The sequence below is a fragment of the Talpa occidentalis genome, unplaced genomic scaffold, assembly GCF_014898055.3.
Source record: "Talpa occidentalis isolate TD23 unplaced genomic scaffold, MPIMG_talOcc4v2.1 talOcc4.11, whole genome shotgun sequence".
Lineage (NCBI taxonomy): Eukaryota > Metazoa > Chordata > Mammalia > Eulipotyphla > Talpidae > Talpa > Talpa occidentalis.
Genome location: NW_023601104.1, coordinates 76,505,018 through 76,518,534, shown reverse-complemented (window position 1 = coordinate 76,518,534; position 13,517 = coordinate 76,505,018). Strand labels below are relative to the sequence as shown.

Below are 13,517 nucleotides of genomic sequence, written 5' to 3'. Positions count from 1 at the left end.
ATGAATTTCCTTGCAGGAGCTCTGGCTGCTATGTGAGTTACTGACAGGGGCTAATGAGACTCCTGGCCCACACCATCCTTTATTCAACACCAGAGGCCATCGCTAATATTGTTTATATCGCACACTCTGACTCACTTTGCGCACATAATCACCTTAAGTTCCTTCCATGTTATAAACAACACAATTTTATCATTCCTTATAGCTGAATAGTATTTAATTTTGTGTCTATACCACATCTTCTTTATCGAAACATCTACCAGTACCCTTCGGTTACTTCCATATCTAAGCTACTGAAAATAATACTGCCATAAACATGTAGACCATATAATTCAAGTTGATGGTTTTGTATTTCAGAAGTGGGATTGCTAGATTGAAGGATATTTCTATTTTTGCTTTTATTTTTTTAAGGAAAGACCAGTCTGCTTTCCAAAATAGCTGCAACAATTTAAATTCCCACCAATAGTATGTGAGGGTTGTTTCTCTGCATCCTCAATAACAGAATTTTTCTTTTCAGAGCTGGAAAAGACCTTAGAGATCTTGAAATCCAACCTTAGGGTTTTATAAACCAGAAAACTACCATGCAAGAGGTAAAATTCCTTTACCTCGGGGCATCTGGCAAGTTAAAAGACAAAATCTGCAGCCCAAGTTCCTCTTCACCAAGTCATGCTTCTGCTGTGATCTTAAAGATGAGGCCATTTAAAGAGATCTGGGGAAATCTTTGCCTTCAGAGAACCTCCCTTGCATTCTCTGCTTCAGATTTTTTTTTCTAATTTGGCAAGAGCTTATTATTGTGGACTATGAAGCAAACTGCATTTGAGGAACTGTTTTAGTGTGTATGTTTGAAACAATATTAGAGAGTTGGGGTCGAGAGATATTTAGTACAGAAACCAGGCATCAGGAGAGTTTACTAGTAGATACTATTCAAGTATCTACTTGAGAATTTCCTTTATTGAATAGATTCCACTTCTTATTTCTCCTCTTTTTTTTTTCTTCTACAGATCACTGTCCACTTAAAATAATAATCTACATTTCCAATATTTGTAATTATAAAGTACATTCACATATATTATCTTTCTTGCTCCTCACCATCCCCTATGAGTCAGCTGGCATTATTATACCCATTTAAAAAGTGAGGAAACTCAAGATCAGAGATCTTGTGACCAGATGAAGTTCACATATGTGGCAAACATCCACTAGTTGGAAGCCAGGTTGTGTGAGTCTACCTTGGTTTTTATTCCACCAGACATGAGGTGAGCTGGTCTGTTCCATGCTGAGTTGGGGTAGGTGGGGCGGGGGGCAGTTTCTTTTTGTTTCTTGGAAGGATGAGGTTTAGGCTTATAAAATGAGAATGTACTAACATCCAGTCGCAAAAACATAAACTAACAAAATAAGTAGACTTCCTAGTGTAAGGGAAGCAAATGCTCCATGTCAGACACCTGTCCAACTTCATCTGGCACTTAACAGAAATATATTTTCAAGCGATGTTATCATCATTCTTAGAACATTAAAACTGACCAGGTCTAGACTCATGCATTTGAACAACTCCAGATGTTAGTCTTCTAGTGGGTTGTTTTCCCCTCAATGTATCCACAATGCACTAACTGAAGGGGCAATAGCTGAAACAATGTTCTACTCTTAACACATCCACTTAAATTTTCTTAAGATCTCTTATCTGGAATTTGCATGTTCTGGAGCAAGAAGATAGGAAAGAGTAGGTAAGGGTGGGGTTTTGACAGCCTTTCAGCTCCTTAGAAATTATGACTCATCAGCTCCTCATGCATCTCTGTCCACACAAATTCAGGTCGCCTTCCTAGTAACACAGGGCTTAGGGAAACTATGGCCTAGTTACTAAACACAGGACACTTTCCCCTCAACCACCAGGATGGTCATGGAACAGGAATCCTAATCATGCAAGGTACAATCACAATGAAAGGATATTTTACCTACAGACAGCAAGAATGGAGGCAGACAAGTGAACTGCCTATAAAATGTCAAAGCTTGTTCTTACTACAATGATGAGGAATATTTCATGTAGTTTCAAAGGGTAGATAGAATATGAATGGTTCAACAGACATTTCAAAGAGCAAATTTTAGTGCTTAAGCAAGAAGCTCCAAACAATGGAGGCCTAGGGGTGAATGATGAAAACTATAGACTTTGGAATATAGGCCTGCAAATGAGAAATCCATTTGCCAGTGTGACCATAGACAAGTGACTTGATTCTTCCAAGCTTGGGTTTTCTGTGTCACCAGGTTGTATAAATCTAATGAAATTTTATTTGTATATGTAGAAGTTAATTATAAGCAGGGACCTTGTCCTTAAAATTTATTCCTATATACTCAGGCCCTAGCTCAGGGTCTAGCATATATTACATGCTCAATTAATATTAATGGGATGATTGAATTTATTGGATTCTTAACACAAGGTAGATACTGGAATGGGCATTTTCATTTAATTCAAACCTTCTAGGTGCCTGAACAGGGCTCATTATGTTAGTCTTCAGTACCATTATTGTTACTATTATTGTTGTTGTTGTTGTTGTTGTTATGAGGTGGTGGTTGCTAAATGGGTCACGTTAGCTGTTAGAAGTGTCTGAGTTCACACTGGATGACAAATTGGTAATACTGACAACGAAATTCATGTTTTTGTGTAAGCCTTGAGTCATATCCAAATCTGAAATCGTAATTCCAGTTTTATGTAACTATCAAGCTTGCTAATAAGCATCACTTTTGTTCTTTATACAGAGATATTTTCCCCATGAGTTTCCTCCATGTAAACTTTGTCTGTGACTTGCTCTTTTAATGTCCTTTTATCAGAAAGGATAGAGAAGGCTTCATTTTCAATCTGGGGTGCTTCTAAATTGTCAACCCTCCTTGGAACTACACATCCTGCTTCCTTATGAGTACTATTAGACACAACATCATTTCATTGCTGATATTAGATGTGTATGAATTCATAAAGGATGATGAGTTTTAAACTTAATAATTTCAAGGCCATGTGAATACTAGCAGGAAAGCTAGACTTTTTTAATCTTCTGTAGCATTACCTTTGGATTTTTTTATTAAATATCTGGTGTACTACTGCTGGTGCTAGAGCTCATGTTGGCTGCTTTATGGTTGGGACTGGATCACTCTAACCATCTTGGTAAAATTGGAAAATTCTGTTCCCAGCATGGACACTGGACTTCCCAAAGTCAGTCAACTGAGAATTAGGAAATTTGTGATTGGTTGGTAAAAACATTTGATTTTCATCCTGTTTGGGGTAGGCACAGCTTGATGTTGGAAGACAAGAGCTGGAAGGAAAAAACATCCTATTTGGACGTCACTTACAATCCACCAAGTTGTGGGAGCAGTCTTGGCTTCTCCACATCTTGGCCTTTCTGTCCACACTGGAGCTGAGTCCCCTTACCTTGGATGAGGCACTGCCATGTATTTTGGCTATAGAGACTCTGACTTCAAAATGTCTTAAAGGGTTTCTGGTTGAGAGTCATCCAACTCTTTTCCTTGGAGACAAATTGAGGAGTTTCAGAATCCACTTTAGAAACTCAGTCCCAAGTCTACATTCAGAATGTTCTTCCCGTGAAAGCATTCTACAAGTTAAAATTCTCACATCCTTTCTCAGAAGATGGTCTTAGAAGCCACATTTACAGGTTTAAGATTTATTGACAAAGGTGTTGCCCAAAGAACAGTCTTATATCAACAACGGCTTGACTAGTCAAGATCCTCCCATCTGTATGAGCTGAGCATCTTCTTTTTTAAATGAATTTTTATAGAGGTAATATTGATTTAGAATATTATATGAGCTTCGGGTGCATTATAATTCAACATCTATATACACTGAATCGTGAATTTATACTTGTAGTCCCTCACCCCATTTAATTTTTGTTTCATTTTTAATTTTATATTTTATGCATTCCTTTACTAATTAATGTAGTTTTAATTTGTACTACTTTCCTCTTTTAATCTTCATTCTTGCCTTATAAGTAATTGATGTACTACCTTTATAATATATTTACCTTTTCCACTGAGATATTTTCTTTCATATGCTTTCTTGTTGTTAGTGCCATTTCTTTTTAATTTAGAGAAGCCCCTTTAACCTTTCTTGCAATGTTGATTTAATGGTGATTGAGTCCTGTAGTTTTTATCTGAAAAACTCTTAATCTCTCCTTCAATTCTGAATGATAACTTTACTGGCTATAAAATTAATGGCTGGTTGGAGATTTTTATCCTCTCAGCACTTTGAGTATGACATGCCATTCTCTTCTGGCCTGCAAGTTTTCTTTTTTTTTTTTTTTTTTTAAGATTGATTGATTGATTGATTGATTTTTTATTTTATTTATACAAGCACTGGGTACAGTCAGAAGCGCGGGAGGGTGAGAGAATTCACCAGAGCCAGAGCGGGGAGCAGAGCAGGCAGAAGGACCGAAGTACACTGCTGAGGGGAGTAGCGGGTGGCAGGAGAGGTCTGCACGCCATGCAGGACCCTCCTCCAGTGGCCGGGGAGCAGCTGGGGATCGAACCAGCGCTGCAGAGTCTGCGGGCAGCTTCGCAACCCAGCGCTCAACCGCTGTGCCACCGGGGAGGCCCTGGCCTGCACGTTTTCTATTGAAAAACCTTCTGATTGCCTTATGGTGTTTCCCTTGTAAAAGTTGTTTTTCCTTTGTTGTTTCAAAGATCCTCTTTTTATCTTTAACTTTTGCCATTTTAATTATCATGTATTTTGGTGTGGATCTCTTTGGGTTCCTCTTCATTGGAACATTTTGGGTCTCCTGTATGGATGTCTGTTTCCTTTCCCACACTAGGGAAGTCTTCAGTCATATGTCCTCCAATAATCTTTCGGGTCCTATCTTTCATTTCCTTCTGGGACCCCAATAATGGGAATATAATGTCTCTTATTGTTGTCCCAGAGATTTCTTAAAGTATCTAGGCTTAAATTTTTCTTTTTGTTATTTTACTGCTGTCTGGGTGGATTCTATTGCTTTTTCTTCCAACTTACTTATCCTTTTCTGTGCTTTATTCAGTTTTCTATTATATCTTTCAGTTATATTATTGTTTTCTTTAACTCTAAAACTCATTTGGATCTTTCTTGAATTTTCTATTTTGTTGAAATAGAACAACACTGTATTAATCCATTCTTCTCTTCAGATCAGTGAGCATCATTATAACCATTACTTTGAACTCTTCATCATAATTTGCTTATCTCCATTTCCTTAAGGTATTTTTCTAGGGTTTTGTCTTTTTTTTCTTTTCTTCCATTTGGGACTTGTTCTTCTGTATCCCCATTTTGACTGATTCTCTGTATCAGGCAAATCTACCACCTTTTCCAGTTTTGAAGGATTGGCCTTGTGCAGGTGACATCCTACAGAGTTGTGAGAATACAGTCCCCCCCCAACCCTCTACTGGCCACCAGTGCCACTCTCAAGGTGTGTCACCTGTGTGGGCTGTGCATGCCTGCCTGCTGCAACTGGGTGTAGTAGGCAACTGTTAGCCTCGTCTGACTACAGCACATGACTGAGGTGTGGTGTGTGGGTATGTGGGTGGGGTTGTCAGCCCAGCCCAGTTGCAGCCCAGGTGTGTGGGTGGTGCTGTCAGCCAAGCCCCACCACTGTGTGGTAAATGGGTGGGTCAGAGGAGTTGTTCCTCCAGCCTAGCCACAGCATGCTGTGAGTATAACTCTCAGTGGGGCTTGCCCATTTGCTTTAGTAGGCTGGAGAAAAAGTTCCAAAATGGTACCTGCTAGTGCCTGTATTAGCAGGTTATGTGTGATTCCCAAAATGGCACCTATCAGTATTTCTGACCCATAGAGACACTGTCAGAATGATAAATAGGATTCTTCCACCTACAACCCAAACATTTTTTAGGACAGTATTACTGTGCTAGGTCCAGAGATAAGTAAGTCTGCACATGGACCCTAGAGGGTGGGTTCTTCATTCCCCACAGTGCTTTGGTTGTCCAGGACATATTTCCTACAAACCCTCAATGAAAGGTCCTCTAGTGATTTGTCTCTGCCACACAGGATCTTATAGTTGGGATACCCAATGCAGGGCATAACACTCATTCCTGGAAAGTTCTACACTTTGAGATCCTTCCCAACTGCAGATTGCCGCACCCAGGGTGGGCAAGAATGCATCTCTGTCTCTCCTATCCGTCTTGGAATTGCTCTTTTTATGCTTTTTCATAGAAGTTCTATTCATTTAGTTCCCAGGTCTTCTTCTGAGAAAATTATTCTATAGGTAGTTGGAGATTTGTTGTGTGGATGGGAGGAGATTGAGTTCAAGTTCTTTCTATGCCACCATCTTTAACTGGTGTCTCTCTGTTGAGCATCTTAAGATCAAAGCCCTCTTCTTTTCCCTCCTCTGATCAATTCTTATGCCAACAACTCATCTTCTGGCTGCCAGGTTACTGCTTGTGTCTAGTTCTTGATCTCCTTTTCACCACCTAGTTCTTGCATTTATAATTCATCTACTGTGTTCCTTTTCCCCTCTGGTTCTAGACCAGTTTAAATTGAGTATTCTCTATCTCTGAATCTCCTCAGAATCCATATCTAATTTTGCCCACCTAGTCATCTTCTGGTGTTCCACTGAGGGCCCCAGGTTTAAGAGTAAGTAATAGGTGCAGTTGCATAGGATCCATGCTCAGAGAGGCCCTGAATTTGGTTTAATGCTCTATCTTGCCCTCTTGAAATTCCTAATAATTTTACCTTTGATTTTTCTTTTGTAAGTGAACTCCTATGGGATAATGGACCATGAGAGCGAACAGCGGAGACACACAAAACCAGTCTCTGCAACTCTGCTTGCATACAGCATTCATGATGTTCCATGAGCAAACATTACAGTGGATCCACAATGCATGAGAGTTCAGCAAGGTCAAATTCAAGTACAAGGTGAGAGTGTTAATTCTATCAATATAACTAAGGCAGCAGACTTACTGACAGCTCCAAGAGCCCATGCTTTTCATTCAACTTAGAATTACTTTAGATGTAAAAAGAAATAGTGTTCTAATACACAAATGACCAAAAACCTCCTCATGTCTTATCTTATTCATACATTTCCCTGTAGGAAACAACCACTTCTGCTGAAAATGATGACATAGAGGGTGTTACCCATCAGAAGTCAGACCTGGTGGAAAGTATGTATATAAAGTGAGCATATAAAGAAGTGAAATGAAAGCAGTTGAGTTGTTTATATCAACATTTCCACTCTTGTAGTAAGAATAAACTATCACATGCATGTATAATCTACAAAATGTGAATTATATACCTTATATGTTTTCACATTTAAGTTAAATGCTCTTATATTTCCGTTTAAAACTGACATGCACAATATAAAGACAAACAGTAAAATTCATGTCAACAGTTTAAAATTTTAACTTTCTCATAATGACATTAAATAGCAAATAAAAACACCATATCAAGTCAAGAGAGAGCCCACGAAAGAAAAGAAAAAGCTTTATCTTTTAAGACCTTTAATGTTACTTTCCCCCTACTTTTTTTTTTAACATTTTCATTTTGCACTGGGCCCCACAAATTATGTAGCCGGCTCTGGTCACAGGGCTTCAAGACATGTCCACAAGTTGGCTATCATCTCAAGTATACCGAGACATGAAAGAGCTGGTTCCCATTCCAGGCCTTTCCCAAAGTGACTCCCTAAGGCTTTGTCATGGCCTTGTCCTGTGACTTCAACTGAGGATGGGTATCTGCCCCTTTTGTAATGTAAACAAACAAAATAAAATTGTCAAGCATAGCTCTATCTGTATGGAAAAATGGTGGTAAAGTGATGTGTAGGGGCTTATCTAAAGCCACAGGATGAGCCAGACATACAGGCATAAACTGACCCTCATCTAGCCTTCCAATCCAACGTCAGGCCTATTGGCACCATCTCCACTGGTATTTAAATTTCAAACATAATTTGGAAATACTAACAAAATCATTTTGTATCACAACCTTTTGGTGTCATCCCAGTTGGGGCTACCCAGCCCTCTAGGAAAACATATATAGAATAAAAATCTGTATCCTACAACAGGTTCTGCACAGAACATTCCAAGACCCCACAGGAGTCCTTGTCTTGTCCAAGGTCATTGGACTTGATCAACAAGCCAATACATCCTTCTTTTGCAGCCTTGGTGAGATTCCTACATCTGTCCAGCTAGGCCAGAATATCTTTCCAAATCATATTAAAGTCAGCTGAAATTCAGAAGGGACAGGATGCTTCCCATCTCTTCCTTTAAATTGCTTAGAGATTAAGACATACAAAATCACGTCCAGGGGTCTTGTACCACTGGCCAGATCTCATAATCAGAAGGAATGTCAAGCCAGAAGAGACCCAACCACAAGCACTGGGAAAATTGCCAGCACAGACTTTATGTGGTCCTCTCAAGTCACCCAAATGGATTTTTTACTAACATCTCTTAGCACATTCTAGTTGCTACCTTACTATTCTTTTGGAGCCTTCCTTGCAAGTACAAGAGTCCACTAACCCTAGGTTTTCCCTAGAAGCTTTATAATAGCCTTTTGTTTGGTGCTGAGATGCCCTTAGCAACACAGCCTAACCCTCAGGGACTTCTGGGCTCATCCATGTCCCTTTGAAAACCAAACCTCTCCATCTATGCACAGCTGTGTAAGAGGACAGATTCTGGAGGGACATCTTTAGACTGTCCCTGCCTGTAGCCTTCTAAGCTGCTCAGGCAACACTGCAGCCCTGATGTAAGGGTCATTGCCTTTCTGCCAGAATGAACTTGCAGTTGCTGTCTCTTTCCTTTTAGAGGGCACCAGGAGAGTCTGTCCTGTGGGCCATGCTGCACTGCTCTGGCTCTAACAACAAATAGCCATGATCATCTTTCCTTCCTTTTCCATCAAATGATCATTGTAAACATACATTTAAATTTTTTATGTTGCCATGTATAATAATGTTCATGAAAATATTTTAACGAAATTGCAAAAATGTTGACATAATAATGGTGACACTAAAAGGACACAGGAGGTCCTGAGTTTGATAAATACTTTATATTTATGTATAGAAAAAAATACAGGATGGAAATACATCAATGGATTTCTTGAGGTGGTGAGGTTAGAGATAATTCTGTATTTTCTTCTTTAAACTTTCTGGCATTCTCTCAAAGGTACTATTTTCTCCTTTATGCGAACCCACAATAATGGGAGATAGCCCCATCAGGGTCTTGAATCAAGGCATAGTATTTCTCCTGGTTACCAAGGCTGAGATCCCCTATCACCTTTTTCCAACCTTAGGGCTCTGGAGCCCACCTGAGGGAGGACTCAATGGAGACAGAACCCAGAAGACGCTGACCATGCATCAAGGTGTGATGACAAGAACATTGATTTTGGAGTTGAACAGTTCTGAAAGCTCAGGGCTTTTTTCTCTGCAAAACTGATGATCATATTTCTTTCATCGAGTTATTTTAAAGGTTAAAAAACACAATGTATGTAGTATGCCTAGCCCCATACACACAGAAAATTATTAATATTAATAAGTGCTGAACACTGACGAAGGCAGCAGAGGGTGAAATCTGTTCTTGTTACTCTCCATTCTCTTACCACTGAATTTTTCCAAAATGTGTGGGTGTGTTGGAGGGGGTGGGGAACCGGGTATGGAGATGGGGCAGTTGTCCAGATCCTAGCCCTGCTCTGTTTGACGAGACCTGAAGGAGGACATGTCTTTGGTTTCACTGTAGAAATGTAACCACTTCTGGGGTAGAAGATAGGCGATACTAGCCAGAGGCTGGCAGCCAAAAGCATGGGATGAAGGGCAACCCTAGAATGCCCATGAATAATATTAAATCGAAGGCTGCATTAGTGATCCAGAGTGCCTCTTCTTCCACCGGGGGCCACTGTGCCCTTTAACTATTCATCAGGCAGTAGGAAGTATGCCAGCGACTTACAGGAAATAAAGGAGAATCGAGCTGTATCCTGTGATGGACTGAAATATTCCATCTTTGCTGTACTATTACTTTGTCTGCTGCCCATATTTCTAGTACTGTATCAGCACCCCCTTTTCTACAAAGGCTACTATTACTATTACTATTAATGCTTTAAGTTTGTAAACTACAATTTACAAAGTGACTCCCTGGCCTGGGTTTTGCCTGATTAAAGATGATCCTGGACTTGGCTTCATGGGAAAGCAGAGGTAGGCTGGCACCAAAAATCTTAAAGGAACAAGCAGAGCTGCACTTGGAGCAGAGCACAGGCCCCGGAGGCAAAGACCATCCCCAGCCACACCCAGTCTCTCCCATCCCCCTCTGCTCACCTGCCCGAGGCTACTTCGGCAACTTCAAGGGCCGGGTTTCAGGAGTGACAGCCTTTTATTTGGTCCGAAATTTGGACCAGGCCAAATTCCCAACAAAAGAACTGGGAGAAGAGGATAGAACGCTTTTTTTTTTTTTAAATATAAGGCCATCACCTTTGTCACTATCTCCCACTTTCTCACAAGCAGGTCCTGGAAAGACCCAGAATTTTCCTTTTTTAGAGACTTTCAAATTTCTCATGCCTGACTTAGACTTCAATCCCCAGAGTGAAATCTGGAGTGTATCCCAATAGAAGGCTCCCCGATCCCTCAAGCCTAGATCCAGCCTGTGTGAGGACCTGTGCTCCACGGATTGAGCTGAGGCAGAGAGGAGAGAAGGTAGCACAGCTCCAGCGCTGCCGCCAACTACTTTCCCTTCCAGATCCCCTCTCCACCTGGCAACCCGGGCCCCAGCAGAGCTCAGAGAGAAGAAAGTGGCATTTTGGAATCCATTTTGCTTAAGATGCTGGAAGCACGGTGGCAACCTGCCCTGCGCTCCTGGCGCTAAAGGAACTTGGGGAAGGACCTTACTCGGGTCAGTCGGGGGGAGGGGGGGCAGGTGAGGGCCAGCTCTGGCGTCAACGACACCTGAGGCGAGAGAGCGCCCACCGGCTGTGCGGTGGGTGCGGGGGGCCCACCGTGCGCGCTGCTTCCCGCATTCTGACCCGGGTCCCCTGGCGAGCGGCAGTAGTAGCAGTTCCCGCTAGACCAGCTGTCGGGCCAGCTATTTAGGGGGTGGGGGAGGATTCGCGATGGTTGCGGGGGAAGGGACGCGGCATGACAACGAGTTTTGGAAGGTTTCATTCCAAAAGTCACACTTTCTCCAAAGCGCCTCCCTCGCAGGTTCTCCCGTCCGCGGCAGACGGTCCCGGCGGGGGAGTGCGCACCGCGGGCGCGCCGCAGTGGACACCGGCGACCGGGGGGGACAGGGCCGGGGAGCCGGGGGGCCGGGGGGCCGGGGGGCCGGGCCCGCGCCGGGCAGGGCCGGGAGGGGAGCGGCCGGTGCGCGGCGCGCCGCAGCTCACCTGCCAGGCTGTTGTAGCAGTCGATCTCGATGGCTTCCACCGTCTTGCTCTGCTCCTCCGAGAGGCGGCCGGGCTGGAGACCCCCACCGGGGAGGCTGCGCGCGAGTCCCGCTCCCGCTCCCCGGAGGCCGGCAGCAGCCCCTTCAGTTCCAGCAGCGCCCGGTGGTATTTGCCGATGGCTTCGCGGAATTTCTTGTCCTTGTAGCACTGCGCCCCTTGGCTCTTGAACTCGAGCGCGCGCCGGATGAACTCGGCGGGCTCGGCCGCCGCCCCGGGCTGGCCCCGCGCCGGGGCCCCTGCGCCGCCGCTGCCCGGGACGCCCAGCGGAGGCGGCGGCCGCTGCGCCTCGCCGGCCGCGGACGGGCTCGGGTTCCCCTTGGCCCCGGCCGCCGAGCCCTTCCTCTCCATCCGGCCGCCGCCCAGCGCCCCTGCGCGCCGCGATCACCCGCCGCCGCCGCGCCCTCCGGGTTTAAAAGCGGCGGGCGCGGGCCCCGCGCTGGGCCAGCCTCGCCGCCGCCGTGACACCCCGCGGCGGCCTCGCGCCCCACACTCCCATTCTCCGCGCGGCCGCGGGAGGCGGCTCTACCCCCCTCCCCTCGGGTGCCTCCCCGGCTCGCCGCCTCCCCCGCGCCGCGCGGCCCGCCCTCCCCGCGCCCTCCCCCGCCCCGACCTGCCGGCGGCGCGAGCGGCCCTGCGCGCCCCGGGACCTGGCGCGGCGGGGCCCCGGGTCTGGCCGGGGTGGCGGGGAGGGTCGCTGACCCGGAAGGAGCTCGGCGCGCCAGGGGGAGGACGAAGGACAACGCTGGGCGCTCCCCTGCAATCCTGCCCTCCGAGGCGCGCCTGGTCTGAAACTGACGGAAGGGGGAAGGGTGAGTGTGTGCGTGTGCGTGCATGTGTGTGCATGTGTGTGCATGTGTATGCGTGCGTGTATGTGTTTAGGGAGGGGGTCTTGAGGGGGAAGGGTGTATGGGGGGGATGAAAGGTACAAGTGTGTGTGTGTGCATGTGTGTGCGTGTGTGTGCATGTGCATGCGTGCGTGTATGTGTTTAGGGAGGGGGTCTTGAGGGGGAAGGGTGTATGGGGGGATGAAAGGCACAAGTATGTGTGTGTGTGCATGTGTGTGCGTGTGTGTGCACGTGTGTGCATGTGCATGCGTGCGTGTATGTGTTTAGGGAGGGGGTCTTGAGGGGGAAGGGTGTATGGGGGGATGAAAGGTACAAGTGTGTGTGTGTGCATGTGTGTGCATGTGTGTGCACGTGTGTGCATGTGCATGCGTGCGTGTATGTGTTTAGGGAGGGGGTCTTGAGGGGGAAGGGTGTATGGGGGGATGAAAGGTAGAAGTGTGTGTGTGTGTGTGTGTGTGTGTGTGTGTCTGTGCGAGCGCGTGCTTGTGTGTGCCTAAGGAGGGGGGACACCAGCAAGGAAACGCATGGAGACCCACCCTCAATAGATTTCTTAAAACCTACAAAGATGGGGCAGGAGGAAAGCACGTAGACACAAGCTTTAGCTGCTTCTTTGCAGGAAGGCATCAATATTTTTAAGGAAGAAGGACCTCTTTTTTGTGGATCCACGTTGTTACTGAGGTGTCCCGGGGCCCCCAGAACACTGTGCACTTGAGTGTGGGGGCCGTTGTATTCCAGGAGCCCCGTGTGGGCAGCTGTGCAGAATGAATCACAGATATCAGAGATGGAAAACACCTGTTACCGTTGGTCGCCAGGCTTGGTGTGTTCATAATCTAAGTTTCCATTTGCAGAACAGCTCCTTGTCCTTCCTCGGGAGCTACCTAATCCTCCAGGCATTCTTGCAGTCAGTCCTGAGTGTCAGCTGTATGCTGGGAATTCGCTAAGGCCAAGGGGCAGTCCAAGATAAGTGACTGTCCTGCTCTCAACTAACCCCAGTCTACTGGGGGAGGTTCACCAGCACCGCAGAGGCACTCTACAAGGAAGGATTGGTAAGTGTCACCAGGGAGGAACAGAAAGTGTATGTGGGCCCTGAGGAGAAAGGCAGTGAGCGGAGAAGGCTTTGTGGGAGAAATGACATTTGAGGGCCTTGAAGAATGGGTAGGATTTGGGTATGAGGAACCAGAGTGAGAAACTGGAGCAGAAGTCATGGTGTTCAGCTTCCTGGGTGTGTTTAGGGGCTAGTGTTTTGGTTTTGTGGCCTAAACAGAAGTAGTGGGAAGTGATTGGGTTAGCTTATG

General features: G+C 45.3%; 1 protein-coding gene across 1 annotated transcript in view; it reads right to left on the bottom strand.

Annotated features, from left to right (window-relative positions):
• TTC9 (tetratricopeptide repeat domain 9) overlaps nt 1-11,725 on the bottom strand; it is a 34,997-nt gene extending 23,272 nt beyond the window's left edge. The window contains 2 exon segments of the mRNA XM_037503609.1: nt 11,318-11,404; nt 11,407-11,725. Coding sequence (XP_037359506.1) covers nt 11,318-11,404; nt 11,407-11,725 — 406 coding nt within the window.
• Between the last annotated feature and the right edge of the window lie 1,792 nt (nt 11,726-13,517).